The 19,473-nt window shown below is 43.0% G+C and overlaps 1 protein-coding gene across 1 annotated transcript in view; it reads right to left on the reverse strand.

The window, feature by feature from the left end:
• Nucleotides 1-1,058: 1,058 nt before the first annotated feature.
• ETV4 (ETS variant transcription factor 4) overlaps nucleotides 1,059-19,473 on the reverse strand; it is a 38,430-nt gene continuing 20,015 nt past the window's right edge. The window contains exons 4-12 of the mRNA XM_063300898.1: nucleotides 17,512-17,565; nucleotides 14,313-14,439; nucleotides 10,645-10,719; nucleotides 9,424-9,674; nucleotides 6,796-6,870; nucleotides 5,317-5,385; nucleotides 3,883-4,052; nucleotides 2,945-3,046; nucleotides 1,059-1,599 (exon numbers count right to left, since the gene is read on the reverse strand). Coding sequence (XP_063156968.1) covers nucleotides 1,384-1,599; nucleotides 2,945-3,046; nucleotides 3,883-4,052; nucleotides 5,317-5,385; nucleotides 6,796-6,870; nucleotides 9,424-9,674; nucleotides 10,645-10,719; nucleotides 14,313-14,439; nucleotides 17,512-17,565 — 1,139 coding nt within the window. The 3' untranslated portion in view covers nucleotides 1,059-1,383. The remainder of the gene's footprint in view (nucleotides 1,600-2,944; nucleotides 3,047-3,882; nucleotides 4,053-5,316; nucleotides 5,386-6,795; nucleotides 6,871-9,423; nucleotides 9,675-10,644; nucleotides 10,720-14,312; nucleotides 14,440-17,511; nucleotides 17,566-19,473) is intronic.

Consider the following 19,473-nt stretch of genomic DNA (forward strand, 5'->3'; position numbering starts at 1 on the left):
TTGTTTATTTATTTATTTATAAATTTATTCACCGCCCATCTCCCCTTCACGGGGGGACTCTGAGCGGCTTACAATAAAACAAGGTTAAAACTTAAAACCATTCCAAATACAATAATACAATAAAATAGAAATATAATAAAATCTAAATGGCAAAAGATTTTAATCAGTCTGTGAGTGTAATAGGCCCCTCAAAATCACTTAGGGTGCTAGCCATCCCCAGGTATAACTATTCCCCCTCCCATTCCAAGCCTGCTAACAAAACCAGGTCTTTAATCTTTTTCAGAAGTCCAGGAGCGAGGGGGCCTGTCTCACCTCTGGGGGAAGGATGTTCCAAAGGTTGGGAGCTACAGCAGAGAAGGCACACCTCCGAGACCCCGCTAGATGGAATTCTTTTATGGATGGGGTCCGTAACATGCCCTCCCTGCATGACCGGGTGGGATGGGTTGATGTAATGGGGATGAGACGGTCCCCCAGATATCCTGGTCTCATGCCATGTAGGGCTTTAAAGGTAATGACCAACACCTTGAATTGGACCCGGAAGCAAAGTGGAACCCAGTGCAGCTCACGCAACAAAGGTGTTACATGTGCAAATCTTGGAACACCCAAGATTGTCTGTGCGGCTGCATTCTGGACCATCTGAAGCTTCCAGATATTCTTCAAGGGTAGCCCCATGTACAGCACATTACAATAGTCTGTATGGGAGATAACCAGGGCATGAGTGACCATTCGAAGGGCCTCTCGGTCCAGGAAAGGGTGTAACTGGTGCACAACACAAAGTTGTGCAAAGGCCCTCCTGGTCACGACTGCCACCTGCTCTTCGAGCAGGAGTCATGAGTCCAAGAGGACCCCCAAGTTAATATCATTTATCCTCTGCAAAAGAGTCTCCAATCCATCAACCAGCTGCAAAGAAATTATTTTGAATTTGGGCTGTACATATTCCATCAGCCCCAGGCAAGGAAGAATCCCATTTAAAACCAAAGGGGCCTCACCTTTCCCTTGTTCAGGTTTCATGTAGTTATTGTTGAACCCAGATAGCCCTTAAAATAAAAAGCAAGATATACAAAGCACTTTACAGTCTTTATCTTATTTGTCCTCACAACATCCCTGTGAGGTAGGTTGCCACTCCTTGAGAACAGCCTGAGAGAGTTGCCCCACATTCACCCAGGGAGTCTGTGGTTAAGGCAGAGGATTTGAACCCAAACCCAAGCTTCGCTCTCTAAGTGGCAGACCCAGCTGCCTTTCTTCCAAGGCTTCTGCTTTGGCTTCCAAGAGCCAAGGCCACACTCTATATTGGTAACTGAGAAACATCTTCATATATATATAAATATATACAGATACACACACACAACTCGCCCAGATGTGATCTGTCCATTCTACTGCTGGCTAGTATGTGCAGCCTTTCCCATAAGGCTGTCCCCCTCCCAGCTCTGGCAGGTAGGCAGCATTTTCATCCAGGTGGGACAGAGGGACCGTATCTTCCTCGCTGACATGCCACTCCAACTCAGCCTTCAGGGATGGACGCTGATTGTCAGGAAAGGCAAGGGAGAACAGCACCTCAGGCTCACAGACAAACTTGTACACGTAACGCTCACCAGCCACCTGTATCAGAGGGGGGAGAAAAACACATGCACTGCAGCAGGTCTTCTTGGCAAACCCCCACCCCCCATGCATGTGTGGATGACCACAGAAGTGACAAGCATCCTATGTTGCTTCTTTCTTCATTAGACCTCCATTCTACCATTTCGCAGAAGCTGGATTTGGCTTACATAGCTCTCCAGTTGTTTTCCAAAACAGTGGCATGACATTCTGGGAAGAAATACTGAAAATGCACATTGAAAACATGAGTTTTTCGCTTTAACTTTATGTGTGCATTTTAAAATTCATTTTACAGAGCCTGTAAGCCATTCCAGTCAGAACTGATGCTGAGCAGCATATCGTTCCCAACTCTGTTACTCGGATTAAAAGAGGAACCAAGCACAGAAACCATGTATGTTCATAAAATAATGCATAAGGACTGGGAATACATAGTGAACCCAATCAAAAGTTAAAACATGCATACACCTGTATGTATTGGAGGTTTTAGTATACTAGGCATGAAGCCAGCTGGGTGACCTGCGAAGCCAGTTATTCTCTCTCAGCCCTAGGAAGCAGGCAATGGCAAACCACTTCCCAAATTTTGCCAAGGAAACTGCAGGGACTAGTCCAGGCACTCACCAGGAGTCAACAATGACTTAAGGGTGTGTGCGTGTGCACACACACACACACAATATAATAAACAGATCATAACATTATTATAAGCATTGGTAATAATTAAAGAAACAGAAGGTGGGAAGATGCTCAACCAGTTGTTTTTTTTTAAGCAAAGAAGGCAAGTTTATAACCCTCATGAGAAGGGTTTTTGTTTGATGGAACAAAATCCAAGAGCATCAAGTGCTGAGCAAGGTTGTTAATAGGGCCACCCCCAGAAAACAAAGGGCAACACTTCATTAAGTCTTCCTGTACCCTTCAGACAATTATCCTGCCTTCATCGATCCCCAGTTCATGGTGCTGCTTGCAACAGATCTCTTGACCTTGCTGCACACCAAGGCCTAGCCTGATCGTCACTAATGTGTTAGAATTTTGCATTGCTTGTGGCCCTTCCCTTCAAATTACAAACATTATGCAAACCTAGATTGTAAAATCTGCCACCCCCACTTTCTCTTGTATTTTTTATCTAACTAATCAACATTATTGTCTTGGCACAAAATACATAGCCCAGCCCAGAACAGTGAATAAAAACAGTGAATAGATATTTAATGTAGGACCATCTGTATTCAAAAAGCCCCAGGTGTTGCTAGAAGTGTGAAACTAGAGTTAGGTAGTCTGGCAGTTCTTTAACAGGTGAGCGCCCACCTTCCCAAGTTTAAACTTGGGCATGTGTCAAGAAATCCAATCCCAGACCAACCTTTTGCATAATGCCTTTTTCATAATAGTAACGAAGGGAGCGACTCAACTTGTCATAGTTCATGGCTGGACGATTCTTCTGGATGCCCCAAAGTCGGGCCACCTGCAGGGCCAATCCAGAGTGAAGAGATCACATTTACATGCAAAGCAACTGGAGCAAGGTGTTGGAGAGACAAACAAAAGCTTCCTATTCACACTTTCTCTTAAAAATCCAAATGACAATTGACAGACAATTCTGTGCACATTTCTTCCAATATGTGCATTTTCTATATACTTTCCCCAATATTTGCACTTTTTGTAAGTAAATTTCTCCAGTCTAATGATTTCTGGGTGTGTACTTTGACCTAATATACAGGTTTGAGTTGCCACCTGAAGTTACCGCTTAGGAAAGCACAACCATTAGTTTATATCTGGCTTCATTAAGGAAGTACATTTGCATTAAAGAGTTGAATAAAAAATATCTCGTCTTTAGTACAAAACACCTTTCCCTTTTCATCAATGGACGCTGCATGGAAATTGCATTTACGGAGTTCTGAAGCTGGTTTTGCTCAAGTATTGGAAAGTTAGATATGTGCAACTTTTTTCGAGGCTATAGCTTATATGTGGCCATTGAGTACATAGCAGGGATTGTCTTCTAAAGAGAAGGTAGGACCTGGATAAAGAAGTAGGTTGGCCAACACAAAAGCTCTATTTGATTTAGCTTACAGGTTATCAATATTAAATTAATTACAAACAGCGAATTAGACTATTCCCTGTGTACTTAATACGTTTTTTCCATTGCAAGACAATTCGACAATTTTAGGAGGGCATTGCTGGCCATGCCCAATAATTCCAAGGTTGGCTATGGCCCTTTTGGCCTTAAACTGGGCTCCTGTAATCCACAATCAGTGAAGGATAGTATAAAACAGTTTTTAGTAAAAGAGTAATGGAAAATCTCACCTCTTCTGGTTCAATGAGTTTGAATTCCATCCCTCGGCCTGTCCAGGCAATAAAATGGGAGTTGCTTGGATCATCCAGCAAAGTCACCAGGAACTGCCAAAGCTGCAGAGACCCCCGCCGTTGATAAGGGGGGCCCTCACGGTATCCACTTCCTTCTTGCTTAATGTCCCCTACCAAGTGCAACATATTCAATTAAAGGGAGGGAAAAAATGATTTTAAAAAAGCTGCACTTCCCAGCATTTAATTCTGGAGAAAATTCATGGGGAGGGCCCATGTAATGTCTTAAAATCAAACTTCTATGCTTTGTTTCCCTACAAGCAAAAGACAAAGGGACTCTTATCAACAAAGGGACTCGACTTATGACGGTTCATTTAATGATCGTTCAAAGTTACAACAGTGCTGGGAAAAGTAGCTTACAAGTTGTCCTCACACTTACAAGTGCCGTGTCCCCACAGTCACATGATCAAAATTCAGGCGCTTGGCAACTGGCATGTATTTACGGCGGTTGCAGCAACCCGGGGTCACATTTGCGACCTTCCCAGGGGGCTTCCAACAAGCAGTCAATGGGGGAAGCCAGATTCACTTAACAACTGTGTGATTCGCTTAACAACCACAGCAAAAAGGTTGTACAATTGGGCACGACTCACTTAACAACCTCATTACTTAGTGATGGAAGTTCTGGTCCCAATTGTGCCCGTAAATTGAAGAGTACCTGTATCAGCCTTCTCCAACCTCATGGTCTCCAGGAATAGTGAGATGACAACTCCCAGTATTCCTAGCAAACCTGGCCAGAGGATGGCTGGAAATCTGAGAATTACAATTCCAGGTCATTTGGGAAGGCTGCTATATTTCAATATATTTCTCCTTTATTATCACACCATCTAAGAGGAAACTCAGGTGGGATTGCAAATAGGTATGTTAATAAAGAGGCAGTGAGAAGCAAGAAGGAAATATCAGCAAGCCTGTGGGAACCTCAGTGTTTTCAAAGATACAAAATCAAATGTGGATTATACTTTTGATATTTAGAGGTCCAACTCTTCCTGATTCTCAAATAGTGGGAAGAGGTGGATTTCACCTTGAGTATTCCTATGAGTACCCACCCTCTGGAAGGGGAGAAAATAATCCAAATACCTACCTGTAAAATATCATAGACCACATATTCCCTGGGACTGGTATTTGGATATTCTGGTTCAAGTTCAGATTTAAAAGACAACTTTCCCAACACAGTGCTAAGCAAATATGTAAAGGATGATGGGTGCTGAAGTCCAGCACCTCTGGACCATACAGAATTTGAGAGGACTACTATAATTGGAGGAACAATACTTAAGGGAACACTACGTTTATGAAAAATGTATTCATAGTCCAAGTATACAACTGGAAGATTGGTTAGCTCTGTGATTAAGGTAACTAAGGCCAAATGCAACTGTCTCTGACCTTCAAACTTCTCAGGTACAACACAAACATCATCTGCAAATGGTTGCATTTGCTTCTCATAACCATACCCTGCAAAAAAACCAACAACAACAGGTAGATATCAAGAATCTGATCTTCAACAGGCATTTCTCCTAGATATACTGTATGTAAGTCATTGTTACTCAGAAATTAACTACCAAAAGTCTTCCCAGGGTGGATAGGATTCATCACATGACAATTGCTGCTGCTTAGGCTTTCAATTAGTTAGGCTTAGCCATGTGACACTTTCTCGTCATTATAAAACTTTCCATTAATAGTGGTGTTCGTTCTACCAATCGCTCTCCAGCAGTGAAGATATCTGTTATGTTCAGTTGTAAGGAATCCATTTTGTAGGATTAATTTCTACTCCAGCAGAATTAAATGCATATTTTAAATAAACTATCTGGACAGAAAATTATTGGCTTGGGGGCAGAAGAGAACTGTATTCAAATGTACAAAGCATCTGAAGCTTTTTGGTTCTCAGCAGAAATTTCCTTGTTTAGACCATTTCCTGGAAGGATCATATGATGATTACACAGTTGCATAATTATTTCAGGAAGCACTGCAAAAAAGAAGCATGATATTCAGAGTCATCTTCTAATGAGGAGGACAAGTCTAAGAAGGGTTCCAAAGCCAATAAATGAGCAGAACCTGGGTCTAGTATAGCAGACAGGGAAGAGCTGACCCTCATAACTGTAATCTTGGTAGACCAGGAAGCCTCCAAACATCCTGTAAGCCTGCAGGAGTGAAGACATCACCAGGTGGACAATCAAGAGACCATGAGGTGCAGCAGCTCACTCTTGCAAACAACTCAACACCTCTTCAGGAGTAAATGTCTACCTGCAAGTCAGCACTGCTGGTGAATATACTTAAATATAATCGATGCAACCCTGTTGTGTGGAGATTGGCAGCTTCTTAAATAAAGCTTAAAATTTGAAGGAAACCCAATGCTGAGAATGATGTTGTCCATATGCTTCTGAAACTGATCACCTGGGTCCTTGCCTTGCATCCTACGACTGATACTTAGACCCAGACGCAATTCAAACCCTGACTTAGGTCTTTTTATGAACCCTTCAATGTGGAATTTTCTTAGACTGTCGTTTCGCTTGTCTCTGCTCTACCTTCTAGCTACTTGTTGTATGGTAAAGGGAAGGCTTAAGCCTACCAAATCTCTTCTGCCTGCCCTCCACAGACTTTTCTGCAGGAAGAAGCAAAGCAGCATCCACTAAGAATCTGACAAGCCTTCTGCATACAGAGCATTTTTGCTGTAAAAAGTATTGCATTTTTTTCCAGGAAATAACACCCACAGGTTGGAACTTGTCCCCACTAACATCTGTCCAGCCATGCATCCAAACCTACTCCCAGAACACTCTATGGCAAATCATCATCATCATCATCTTCATCATCTTAAAGAGACGTTTGTATCAAGTGTACCAAGAATCCTATGATTATTTTTCTCACCTAATGTGCCTTCCGAGCTGGAACAACTTGGGAACCCTTCTGCGTTCATATACATGGAATGGCAGCTTGGCATATCTGTAACTCAAACAGAAAAAGTGCAGCATGGAATAAACAGGGTTTTCTGGTTTTGTTCCAGATGTATAACTGCTAAAGATGTCAGTGCTATCACTGGACACCATTTTGGGGAGAAAAGTAGGATATGAACTGAATCCAAAATCAATTAATTTGAGGAATTCTCTTGCTGGGAAATATACTCACTTCCATCCTCACTTATTCTGAACACTTTTATACTCAGTAAGACTATTTATGATGAATTTTACTAGGATTTTTCTTCAGGTGACTTTTTTTTTTTGGTCTAGCTTTTTATTCTTTAGAATTTTGTTTGACATCTGTCTGGTTCTAATTTGTTGTTGTTGTTATTATTATTATTATTCATTACTGTAGATAGAAGAAAGCCAAACTGGTATGGAAAGCGTTTTTAAAAAAATAAAAAGTAGAATATAAAAATGATTAAAATAAATTACAGCGCATGAGAGAAACTGACACCATGTCTTTCTTATAAGGGCTGGAGACCTTATGGTCCTTCAATTGCTGCTGAACCACAGCTCCCAGAAACTCCACTTAAACTAGCCAGCTATAAGGGATGCTGGGAGTTGTAGTTTATCAACATCTGGAGGGCCTTAGGTTATCAGTACCTACAAAAAACACCTTTCAGTACCCAAGTTCATGACCCATTGAGCAATAGTTTTATTCCCCACCTACATACACATTACACTCAGCAGAGACAGACAAAGCAAGTAAACATTTATTCTATATTAATGGGTTAAATCCTGAAAATCAAGGCAGCTTTCATGGATAATGCAACCTTTTTTTTTTCCTAATTGCCAACACTTTAAGAAGTTCATAGTAGCAGAAAAAGCAAGTAAGGAAAGCCGCTAATGGTGGACCCTCAGGAAACGTGGGGCTGTAAAAAAGGCCGGTGTGTGTGGGTGGGTGTATGCGCTTTTCTCCTGGATAGCCAAAGGCCTTCCTATTTCAAAAGCCAGTTGGATGCTTCCCTCCCGGGTTTGCAGATGTCATTTTCTGAACATGCCCCTGCTTTCTCTGGGCAGCGAGCCAAGCTTTGGCTCGTGTTACCAGCCTGCCTGCTGATTTCAGTTGCTCCACCAGGAGAGACGAGCAGTGAAACCCAACACTCCCTATCCAGAGCCCAGTTCCTGTGCATCCATTTTGTGAATGAAATTCCTTTCCATGCCAGTCAGCAGCGGAGATAGGCTCAGGGCCAAACCAGCAGGAAGGTGGAGATTCAAGGTTATGCAACACCTTGCCAGCCCTGGGGAACAGAATAGTTTTCCCTCTTTCCCTCCTAACATTTGAAGGTCATGAAATCCATAAAAATCCCTCTTCTGTAGGCATGTGTGATAGTAAAAGAAAAGAAAAAGGAACGTACTTGAAGTTTAATGGATATAGAAGGGGGAAAAAAGGCATCGTAAAACATTTGGATATACACAAGGATCTCTCATAAGCTACAGAAGTGTTGGCTCTTCCCCCCCGCCTCAGGCAGGTCACAGCAAACCAGTTAAATGGCTTGGGCAATTGTCACTGTAGCAAAATAAGGGTGAAGATGCCCATGAATCAAGCTCAACTCTATACAGTTTTCTTGGCAGCCTTATGGAAGAGATTTCCCATTGCCATCTTCCAGGATTTTTTTTTTTAATTTCCCAGTTAAGCCTACAGACCTAGTGGTCCCCCATCCAAGTATAACCAAATTCAACCCCACTTAGCTTTCAAGATCAGCCAGTGGAAATAAGGTCAGTCTAAACCAAGTGCTATGTCATGAGTACTGATGGAGAGCAGGAGGGGGCCCCTATCCAGGGGGGAAAACGCATGCGTAGTACTGAGGAAGCCATTCAAAGAGACACAGCCATTCAAAGAGACACAGATCAGACCCGCCCTAACTTTCGGGGTTTATCTGTCTGGGTTTTTCCCACGCTTCTTCAGTTTGTTAGGATTCTGTTTAATGTAGCAGTAATAAACACTAGAGACCTACTCCTCGTCTCAGCATGATTTCTGACTGTTAGGACATGCTCAGCCCTCTATACCTCAATGGCTAGAGAACATGACAACAGAATCAAACAAAAAGCCCTCTGCAGGATTTTTGTTGTTTTATTTATTTATAAAACTCTTACAGCAAAATCAAGTAGGCGTGTATGAAAGAGGATCTGAATATAATGCATATGGGAAATACACAAAACAATACAGGAAGTCCTTGATTAACGACCAGAATTGGGACCTGATTCTCGGTTGTTGAGCGAATTGGTCGTTAAGCGAGACACCGTGACTACTTCGCTCAATGAGCACAATCCCAGCACTCCCAGGGCCAGTACTGATGCCTCCCCATCATTTTTAATTTTCTTTTCTTTTTTTTTGCATTGCATTACAAGCAGTGCCAAGTAGCCAGAACTGGGAACTCAAAATGCTTTGATTGTTAATCAGCTAGCTGGACCCAGCAAAATTCAGACTGTTGCTGCAGCAGGAAAAAGATAAACCTAGTCCAAAGAACTAGAGCTAATCCTAAACAGACGCACACACATATATACACTACACTCCCACTTTCTTGCACTCTACCTGTGTCAAAAGCATAGTCCATCTGCTCTTGTTTTATCACCACGCCGGTTGCGTGCCGGGAACCGCCCATGTCCCCCAGCGTGTTCACCTGCTCATACATGGGGTCATGGAACTCCTGTTTGAAGCCCTGAGGGGGATACGGCAGGCATGGGGCGGACCATGGACGCTGATAGATGGAAGGGGTGTCTGATACCAAGGCTTGAGAGGCAGAGAAGGACTGGCCCGTCTCAGCATGCAGCTGGTACAATGAACTAGAAGGAATGCAGAAGAGGCCATACAGTTGCACAGGCAGCCAAATACAGAACAGGCATTTAACCACCTGATCATCCTTTACATAAAGGGGATGGGGACCCACCATTCCTTTGAAAAGGGTCCTCGATCAGCATATGGGCTCAACAAAGTTTATCAAAGCAAGGGTAAGCCGCAAAGAACTCTTCAGGTGTCTGAGCCAAACAATTCCCATCATCCCCTTTCAACTTGCCACTGGAGATGATGGGATCATGTTGAACCACAGTAGCTTAGTTGGTACACTCCGCTGGACATGTTTAACTGGGCAGAGAGAGGATGTCATGTGAACTGCTAAATTCAATTGGGATTGTTAGCTTCCTAGTTCTGTTTGAGCTAAACTAACTTCCCCCCATCAGTTGTGTCATCTGAATAGTGTTAGCTCTTTTGTCTGGCAGCCAACATGAGGGGAAATTCCTAGAGGGGCCCTGTGAGAATAGGGCTGCTCCAGGACCTTCATCTCTCTACTTGGTTCCACCACTACCACCCATGACATTTGGGGCAAGTGTGGAACCAGGACAGGAGGAGTGGAAGATCAGGAAGAGGCACCAACTCCTCACTTGGGTCACTGTGGACTTTTAAGATTTTTTAAAGTTTCAAAAAATGGCAAAGAGTGATGGTCTCCCAGCCACTTCTACAGTAGCTTGAACTCCCATTTTACTGATTCATGGGATGAGTATTCACAATGTGTGGTGGCCGATTCAACCAATCCTCTTGTGCCCAACAACAATAAAGCCACCCAAAAAGCAACCATATTTTCGCCTAAATCATTGCTATCATATGAACCCAGGCGGTAGCTGGATGTTATGCTTGAGAGGTAATTTTTTGAGAGAGCAACAGAGTTCTTATTTTGAATTAGCATATTAAGCTGCCCTAACCTTTTCAGACAGAGTGGGAGATACTACAACATTTTATCCACCCGGTGCATTGGCTTACCTGTGTTCCATACAGTATGCCTGGCCAGGCGCAGTCTGGGGTGGGCCGTGGTGGCTCACATTGTTTGACTCTTGCCTAGGGAAAAGTGCAAACATCAGGTGCAGCAAGGTACAGTATATCCCTCTCCCTGCCAGCATTATGTCCCATTTTCGCCAGCAAAACCCTGATACATAATAATAGACCGGCTCTGAACAGGGTATTTATTCAGAACTACAGTCAGACCTGATTTTTATTATGCAGTCAGACAAATGCACACAGAGTGATGACCTATATTTTAGACAGGGGACAGGGCTTTCTTTCTGTCAGTCTCCTACCTTCCTCTTTCTTTCCTTGCCACACATATTAAATTAGGCTGAGGACTCCACATGGGTCTTCAGCCACAGGCTGCCACGCTGGTTCTTTTAAAGCAGACCTACATACGTGTGGCTCCTGATGTGGACACAACCACAGGGGAAGTAATCATATTAGCTCTACGAAATGCAAATTAAAGCAAATTTACCTTTTAATAGCTCCTGATCTCACTTATTTTCAGAAGCAGGCCTCTACTATGCAACTCATCAAAAACCAAATTCAGCTCTTGGGCTGGCAAAGTTGAGTGCTCCTGCTTTACAGGAGGTACAAAAGAGGAGAAAGAGCACAGGAAGTTGGACGGCACCATTTAAAAGTGCTGAGGACTTCGGGGGGGGGGGACTGAAGGAGAGAAGTCAAAAGAGCTCATAGGTAAGGACATATCAAGGAACAGAGGTAGGAAGACAAGAGAGAGGGGCCAAGGGGAGCTTGGAGGGTAAAGAAGGGGTGAGGGGCTACCACTGGAATCCCAGACCCTGCATGTGGAGGTGGGTAGGAGAGGAGAGAAAAGACAGGACACTGAAATGTGGCAAATGAAGACTGCAAAACAGAAAGTTGCAGAAGGCAAGGCCAGGAATGACATGACCACTAAGGAGAGTTTATGAATGGTGAGGCAGGAAGGGCTAGATTTTTCTACAATGCCATGTACAGAGAGATACAGCATGACTCAGTGACAGATTGTTCCCTGGTTCACAGGAAATCGAGGAATCCACGCTAAAACTGCACACCTGGCCCAAAGGGCAGGTAGAGATGTCAACAGCACAAAGAATCAACAAGGAATTTAAGATTGGAGAGATAAGGTGAGAGCCCAAAGCAATCATCTCCACCCACCACTGCCTTAACACAAACAGCAGGGATCATCCACAGCAGTATTTCAAAGAGAAAACACTCAACTAGACAGGAACACCAACATTTGGGGCTGTTGTTTCAATTCTATTTATTTATTTTGGCGCCTGCACTATCATACAACACTGTGTGATAGTGCCTAGTACTTAAAAAGGAGTATGACCTTTGAAGACTCACCCTGCATCTCCTTTTGCATTCCTACACAGAAGGTCTGTCCAAATAAATGTTTAACCAGGTTAAATAAATACCTAGCAGCTGCATTTTTACAAAAACATGCTAGGGTTGACATCTTGGTCATGCTGTTTTTAGGTTTCTGTCAGTCTATTTTGGTGGCTTATTGTGTTTTCCAGTCCAGTTGGTAATTTATGGTTCAACATGGCAAGCAAATGCAGAAAATGGGTTAATTTAGGAAACTGGTTAAGCATGTTGGGTGAAAACAGCCAGAATATGCCTGCCAGCCAACCTACCCACCCGCCACAACAACTGAATCCAGAGGTGGAGAAAGGGAGTTGTGAAGACGAGACTTGCTCATTTCTGCCTATGGGTGCTCATATATATTCCCTGCATCTGGAGAGGGCTGCACAAAGTTCTGATCCCGCTGGATCAAGAAGAGAGCGCCTACCAAGAAAGAAGGACTTGCAGTGGATAAATACACACCTAAGTATGAATCAGGCAGATGTGGACCCTGGGGGATTTGTCACAGTGGACAAACACAGAACAGTTAGTGTTGAAGATTCCTAGGCCACAATTAGCCAGGATCCCACCATTCTTTCAGCCCTATCTTATCATACATTAACCTTCTGGTTTTGTTGCTGTATTTATGAAGGCAACTAGCATTCAACATAACCTGCATAATCAAGAACAGGCTACTTCTGATTATCTTCACAGAATCATAACATTGGAATGCGCCTTGGAGTTCACCTAGCCATCTCCAATGCTCAATGCAACTTCACTGCCGGATGGACATTCGACCTCTGCTTCAATACTTCCAAGCTGAAGAATGTTCATCACCTCCCTCAGGCAGCCTTGTTTTCTCTACTGACTAGCTCATGCTGTTAGAAGCTTTCTCCCAACAGCATGTCAAGATCTCTGATTCCCACCCACCCACCCCGCTTCAAGCAGCAGATAAATCTGCTCTACCATTTGAAACTCTCAGGATAAAATGGACCATTATCATATGTCCTTTTCAATCTTTTCTCCAAATTAAACATACTCAACCATTTCAGCAACAACTTTCCTGTTGCACAGATTCTGTATATGCATCTTAAAAAGGTGGTGTCCAAAACTGAGCATGTGCTCCAAAGGCAGCCTGCCCAGTTCAGAATAAGAATGCAAATGAACCTGCGCAGGCTGTGAAAATGATGGAGTGCTTCAGACCTTGCAGATACCCACAGCACCTCCTGGCTATGCATTGCTACATCCTGATTCTTGTTCAGGATTCTGTGCAATCCAGAAAAAAAAAAGTTACTCTTGAAGAGTCACAAATCACCTGACTCCTTAAAATCAGTGGCATCTTCTTCTTTTTTTCAGGCTCACACAGATGTTTGAGAAAAGTCAGGCTGCTTTAAAGAATAGCCAAGAGGTCCTGTGCTTTTGTGAGGTCCAAAGAACTTATTCTGAATTGCTTCTAAAGCATGCAGAGCCTTCATGCATTCTATTCAACTCAGCCTGCAAACCTGAGAATGAAAAGACTGGGTATTGTGGAGCAAAGGGATGGTAGCAAACCCTTCTTACAATATACCCAAGAACCTGTCTTCATTAGTTTTTATAGCAGGAGTCTGACAACCTAATTTTCCCCGGTCCCTATGACTCTGCCCTTGTCTCATCCCCCAAACATGATTTTAATAGTTTTTTTTTTAATTGCCAAATATCCAATCTTTTGCTTTTTAGCCATTAATGCAGTGTTTCTCAACCTTGGCAGCTTTAAGATGTGTGGACTTTGACTCCCAGAATTCCAGGAGTTGAAGTCCACTCATCTTAAAGTTGCTATGGTTGAGAAACACTGCACTAGTCTGGGAAATCCAGTGCTCCTCCATCTCTTTTCAGATAATTGCATTTATGCGATAAGACGAACTTGATGGTCAGTGGATAAATTCCTACACCTAGGTGATACTAATATTCTCTAGTAGGAGGGTGGGACAGACTTGGTAGTGGCTGATATTAACCAATCAGCACCCCCAAAATATTAAGTGGCCAACCAATATGGACACCAGTTTTTCTTAGCTTCAGAAGATGCAGGATAGTGGTGAATTATTGGATGATACAGTGTTATGAGGCTGTGTGTTCAGCAAGCCAGGGTTTGGCTACAGTTGACTTCTCTGTGTCTTGGCCCTTTTCTCAAGCTTGCCATAAACCAGCAAGATCTGAAGAGAACCTCCACTCAGCATTCTTGGCACTTCCTAACAGAGGACAAGTAGTCAGAACTGCAGGAACACAAGATGGTCAAGACAACATTTGCTCAGCGGCAGCATTACCTGGCATATAAGCATTGCTCCCTGGGTTGGTATTGAAAAGGCTGTCTGTGTCTGCAGGAGCTGGAAGCATCCACACATGGGCTCTGGGGTTCCTTTTTTATCTTAGCTGGAGGGCTGTGAAGGGCCACTGTGAAGGGAAAAAAGGAGAGTAAGGACATCAGGATACTCAGGCTGAGTTTGCACCAGCCAAGCATAACAAGGGAGCAAGGACTTACTCCCCTCCCCTCCCCTCCCAACCCCAAAGAGGAAAATTGAGAACTAGATGTTCCCTCTGATTTGAAAAGGAGGGAAGCAAGAGGTGCTGGAACCTGCATTGAAATTGTATTTGCAGAGCCTAGCTACAAAGGAATCTGAGATGGGACTTTGTACAAGAGGACATTCTTAGCGTGCAAAAGTCCCAGATTTAAACCTCTTGAACAAGAACTCATAAACAGATTATGAAAACGGCCTAAGATTCTGGTTCCGGTACCAAGCAGGCAGTAGTATGCTAAAGTTGTCCAATATGAAACAAGGCAGTTTCCTGTATTTCATCTAGCCCCATCTCTCTATGCGTCAACAGCTATCTAGATCAGATCACCCCAGTTCCACCTGAGAAATTCCTTGGAACGTTGTGTTCGCTCATTATATTTAGATTTTCAGCCTGACCTTTCAAAAGGAGCTGTACACAGCAGTCTGCCTCCAATTTTTCCCTACACTATTAACCCTGTGAAGGGTAGGTTAAGAGATGGCGGCTGACCCAGAATCACCTCACAGACTTTCACACCCTTTTCTTTTCATGCTCACGTTGGTTGGATGCAGACTGAGCCACCCATAACAACATGAGTTTTAGGGGGTGTCTGTCATTTACTTCCTATCAAGGACGTTTCAGTCAAGGCAGGACCGCAACCATGCAGTGGAAACCACGCTCCTTTTTAGTGCATCAAGCACAAGTAAAAAAAAGGAGGGGGTGATAGTGTGGTCATGGCCACCATCTTAATTTTCTTTACTTCCTCCCCACAGATGCCCCTGCTTCAAATGTATCTACTTCTCCTCAAAATTAAAACAATTTTAATTTAAAAGGGAATGGCAGAATCTGCCCAGGTCCTGGATTGAGGCAACTGAAATCTCATAAGATTTGGGTGATTTTGTGTGGATATGCTTGGCCCTTCATACAAGGTTATGTGATGGCATCCAATGGCCTGCAGAGGTGACCAAGTGCTGTCATAATGTGGTTAGTCTGTATCTGATTAGACTTGGATCATTATGATTTGTTCAGCAAATACTGATAGTTAAAAATTCTGCATGGCCTCAGGTGTTCATGAAACCCTTAGACTGTGCTCATTGAACTGAATCAGAATTTAGCTGGTCAGGCTTAACTGAAATCATGTACTCCCAAATCTGGATCCAACCTAATCTGCACATATAAGAAATCCTTCTAAACAAAATTGGGATTACGGCATTACTAGTAGCAACAGTACTATAGACACAACAACAGAAGAGAATGGTAAACTAAGTCCAAGTACGGAATGCAGGTCTGAGGCCATGGAGGGTTTGCAGTGAATATATGCTAGGCTAGAGAGGTGGGGGAGAGCCAGACTGGTGCAGTGGTTAAGGCAGGGGTCCTCAACCTTGGCAACTCTAAGCTGTGCGGACTTCAACTCCCAGAATTCTGGGAGTGGAAGTCTGCACAGCTTAGAGTTGCCAAGGTTGAGGAACCTTGGGTTAAGGCACCAGGCTAGAAACCGGGAGACTGTGAGTTCCGGTCCTGCCTTGGGCACAAAGTCAGCTGGTTGACCCTGGGCCAGTCATTCTCTCTCAGCCCTAGGACGCAGGCAATGGCAAACCACTTCTGAAATCCTGCCAAGAAAACTGCAGGGACTTGTCCAGACAGTTGCCAAGTGTCAACATTGACTCTAAAGCACCAAAGAGAGAGAGAGGTAGGGATGAATTAACAGAGTACAGGGGAATCTAAAGGGGAAAATAACATTGAATCTATTCAGCTATTTTCCACTGAATATTAATAACAAATAAAAATAAGTGTCTAGTAGCTTTTAGTTTCATCCCATCTTTTCTGGTCTTGGGAATGAATGTTCTCCTGAGGGAGGAGTTGAACTGAATATTGTTCATAACATAACCTTAAATCTCCAAAACCAAAAGGACTAAAAATGTTCATTTAGATTTACAATCACGAAGGAAGGGCCAGCCTGGAATATCTTGCCATGCAACTCTTGTCATGTCTAGGCAGAAATAAGCCCCTGTGGGAAATACATTCAGATAAGTAAGAGACTGCCTTCCCACACCCCAATGTTTCCCAGCTTTTTTTAAACAATTAAAATGACTATATTATTGAGTTTACAAGCAAATAGTGTTCAGGTTATTAAAACAATCTTGCAAGGAGAAATTGATGGTGGTGAATGGCCTCTGCCTAAGGCTTGCTAACTCATGAAGGACACAGTAGAGAAAGGACACTTATTTTGCATTTCACTCCCACTGAAAACAATAGAATAAAAATAAATCATGCCAATTCCTGGGCCAGTATAACTTTTGCCCCATGTTTTGGACATGTAGAGAAACTCCAGCACCCAGGATCCATGCTGTACTCCAAAACATCTCCAAGACATTCCCTTCTTGGATCCACTGATGGAGCAACAAGAACAGCAGAAATTAGAGACTGTCTAGCCATGGAGGGGGAAACTCACAGCCTCCAGCATGGCCCCTCAGCTACCCTCTCAAAAGGGAAGAGTAGTCTTCAGGGCCATCCCTATGTTGCACAGAGACATTAACAAGTTTTCACAGAAAAGTTGGGGAGAAAAGCTCATCTCTCGAAATATGCCACACAGTTTCCTGTGTTTAAATATCTGACAGCCTACAGAACCTTCAACTATCACAAATGTGCTTCCAAATAACAAAATTTTAAAAAATTAAATTAAAAAAATACTCAGCAAGAACGAATCAAGAATAGGACTATCAAAATGAACTATGTCCAACAGGCAGATCAACTAGAAGATGTGTCATTGGGAGAAGTCAAAAACTTTGGCCAGGATGGTTTCTCCAGTCCCACCTAGCAGCCAGAGGGGTGAACCCAAGTCTGGCTGTTTCAGCACGAAGGATCAGGTGGCTGGCATTTCAGACATGGGCTTCATATTTTGGTACTTTTCAACATCTTCCCCATCAAAGCCTGACCTTCCCACCTCGCCATCTCCCCAGTTGCAGGACTCACAGTTCTCTGAATGGAAGTCAGGCACAAATTGCTCGTCGCTGTCCGGAACCTGAGCTGCAAAGTGTAATAGAGGAAGGTAAGTAACATTTGGCATCTTTTATTTAAATCACACACATGTACACACACACATGTGCACACACACAGACACACACAGAGGAAAGAAAGAATAACAAGGAAAAATACCTGGCTTTGTATGAGATGGGAACAAATCACTGCCAAGAAACAGGAGGGAGTTTCTCTCTTGGGATTGCAACCTTGTCTACGTAATCTCTCCCCCAGTAGAGTTGCCATTAGTAAATGAGCAGACCTAACTCTTTATTTCAGAACTGTTTTCCTCTTTTCATGGTGCAATCCTGGCCACTTGACGCTTAAGTTCTAGTCAAAATAGGCACATCTATTGCACACCACAGCTTAAGAGAGATTCTCTAAGCTACTCGTCCACATGAATCCCACCAAACGATCTGGATCACAGTGAAATCTTTGCAGAAGAAGCAGAACAAGAACAGCAGACTAAACAATACCCAAAAGATGAAATAAACCATAGGTTTTATTTTTGTTATCCATCTGGAGGACCACACATCCAGCTAAGCTGTGATGATTTAATTGTGGTTTATTGGCTAAGACACAGAGTCAGCATTCATCATAACTATATAAACCATAGTTTACAACCCCCAGTGACTGGTTTATACACCATGCTAATCAAAATCAACTGACCACCTTACAATTTAGCATGATGTATAAAACCAGCCAATTTGTGTACCTAGAATATTTATCACCACCATAACTCTCTTCTGGATTCTTTGTCAGACGTTCTGTTTTTCAAATCAGCAGCACAGCAATTATTATCTGCATGGAATGCATTGGAACCATACTGAACTAATGTTGATTGCACATGCATTTGTTAGAAAGATAATCCATCAAGGAAAATTATAAAGCAATCCCACATATTTACATTTTGTTAGAAGAAAATTCTACCGAATATACTCAGATTTATTTCCAAATAAATATGCCAGAATGGCAATAATGGCAAATATAAGTAGCTCAGGGTAGAACTGTGGGTTCCTGGTGTTCTCATCACATATGTCATCTTGCCTGGTGGTGAAATGTCTGCAAGAAAAAAAGCTAGTGGAGAGAACACCAAGAATCCAATAAATATTCTAGAATTGTACTGCTTATTAAATCAATCAAAATGTGCCCAGACATAAAAACCAATTATCTTGAAGCAAAAAATATATTTTATTCCTGTACTAGCATTTTCCTTCTCCATGAGCAAAAAATGCAATTGCCTTTTCTTCTCAGGGTATTTGTGACCTATAACTTTTTGTTTGGTCTTTTTGGACTAAGATCAACAGCAGCTCCAGACCTGCATTAATAGTACTACCCACTTCCTCCAATTTAAGTCAGCATGGCTCCAATCTTAATCCCCCTGCATTTTTTGTGTACATATGATAAGTGAGCAAGGCCTCACACGTTTGTGGCACTCTTCCACTGGACATCAGTGTCCTGTTCAGACTAGAGGTGACCAGGCAGATTAGATATCAAAATACTCTTTATTAAATAACCATTTAAAATAAATAAGTCCTTTGAATCGAGAAAGAACTGGGTTTCATCAAGACCAACTGGGCAGCAGCAAGGCAACCGGCAAGATTGCTGGAAGAGATGGCGACAAGGCAGTGGAACAGGATTCTCCAGTGGAGACTGGGAGGCTGAAAGAGACTGGAGTGCAAGGTGCTACTGAAGATGAAGACAACAGATCTTGAACTGGAACACTACTCAAATCAAGCTGATGCTGGAACGCCAGATGGGGCTGACCGGAGCCCCCTGGACTCTTCTGAGGACTAAGGACTGGACTCAGTGACTCGGGCTGGACTGTATACTGGGAACTGGAGGCTCGAAGCAAGGCTGAGAACTCGGAACAAGGCTAGACTCAGCTGGAAGCCCTGGACTAGGCTGGATTTGCTG

This window comes from Candoia aspera, chromosome 4, assembly GCF_035149785.1.
Source record: "Candoia aspera isolate rCanAsp1 chromosome 4, rCanAsp1.hap2, whole genome shotgun sequence".
Lineage (NCBI taxonomy): Eukaryota > Metazoa > Chordata > Lepidosauria > Squamata > Boidae > Candoia > Candoia aspera.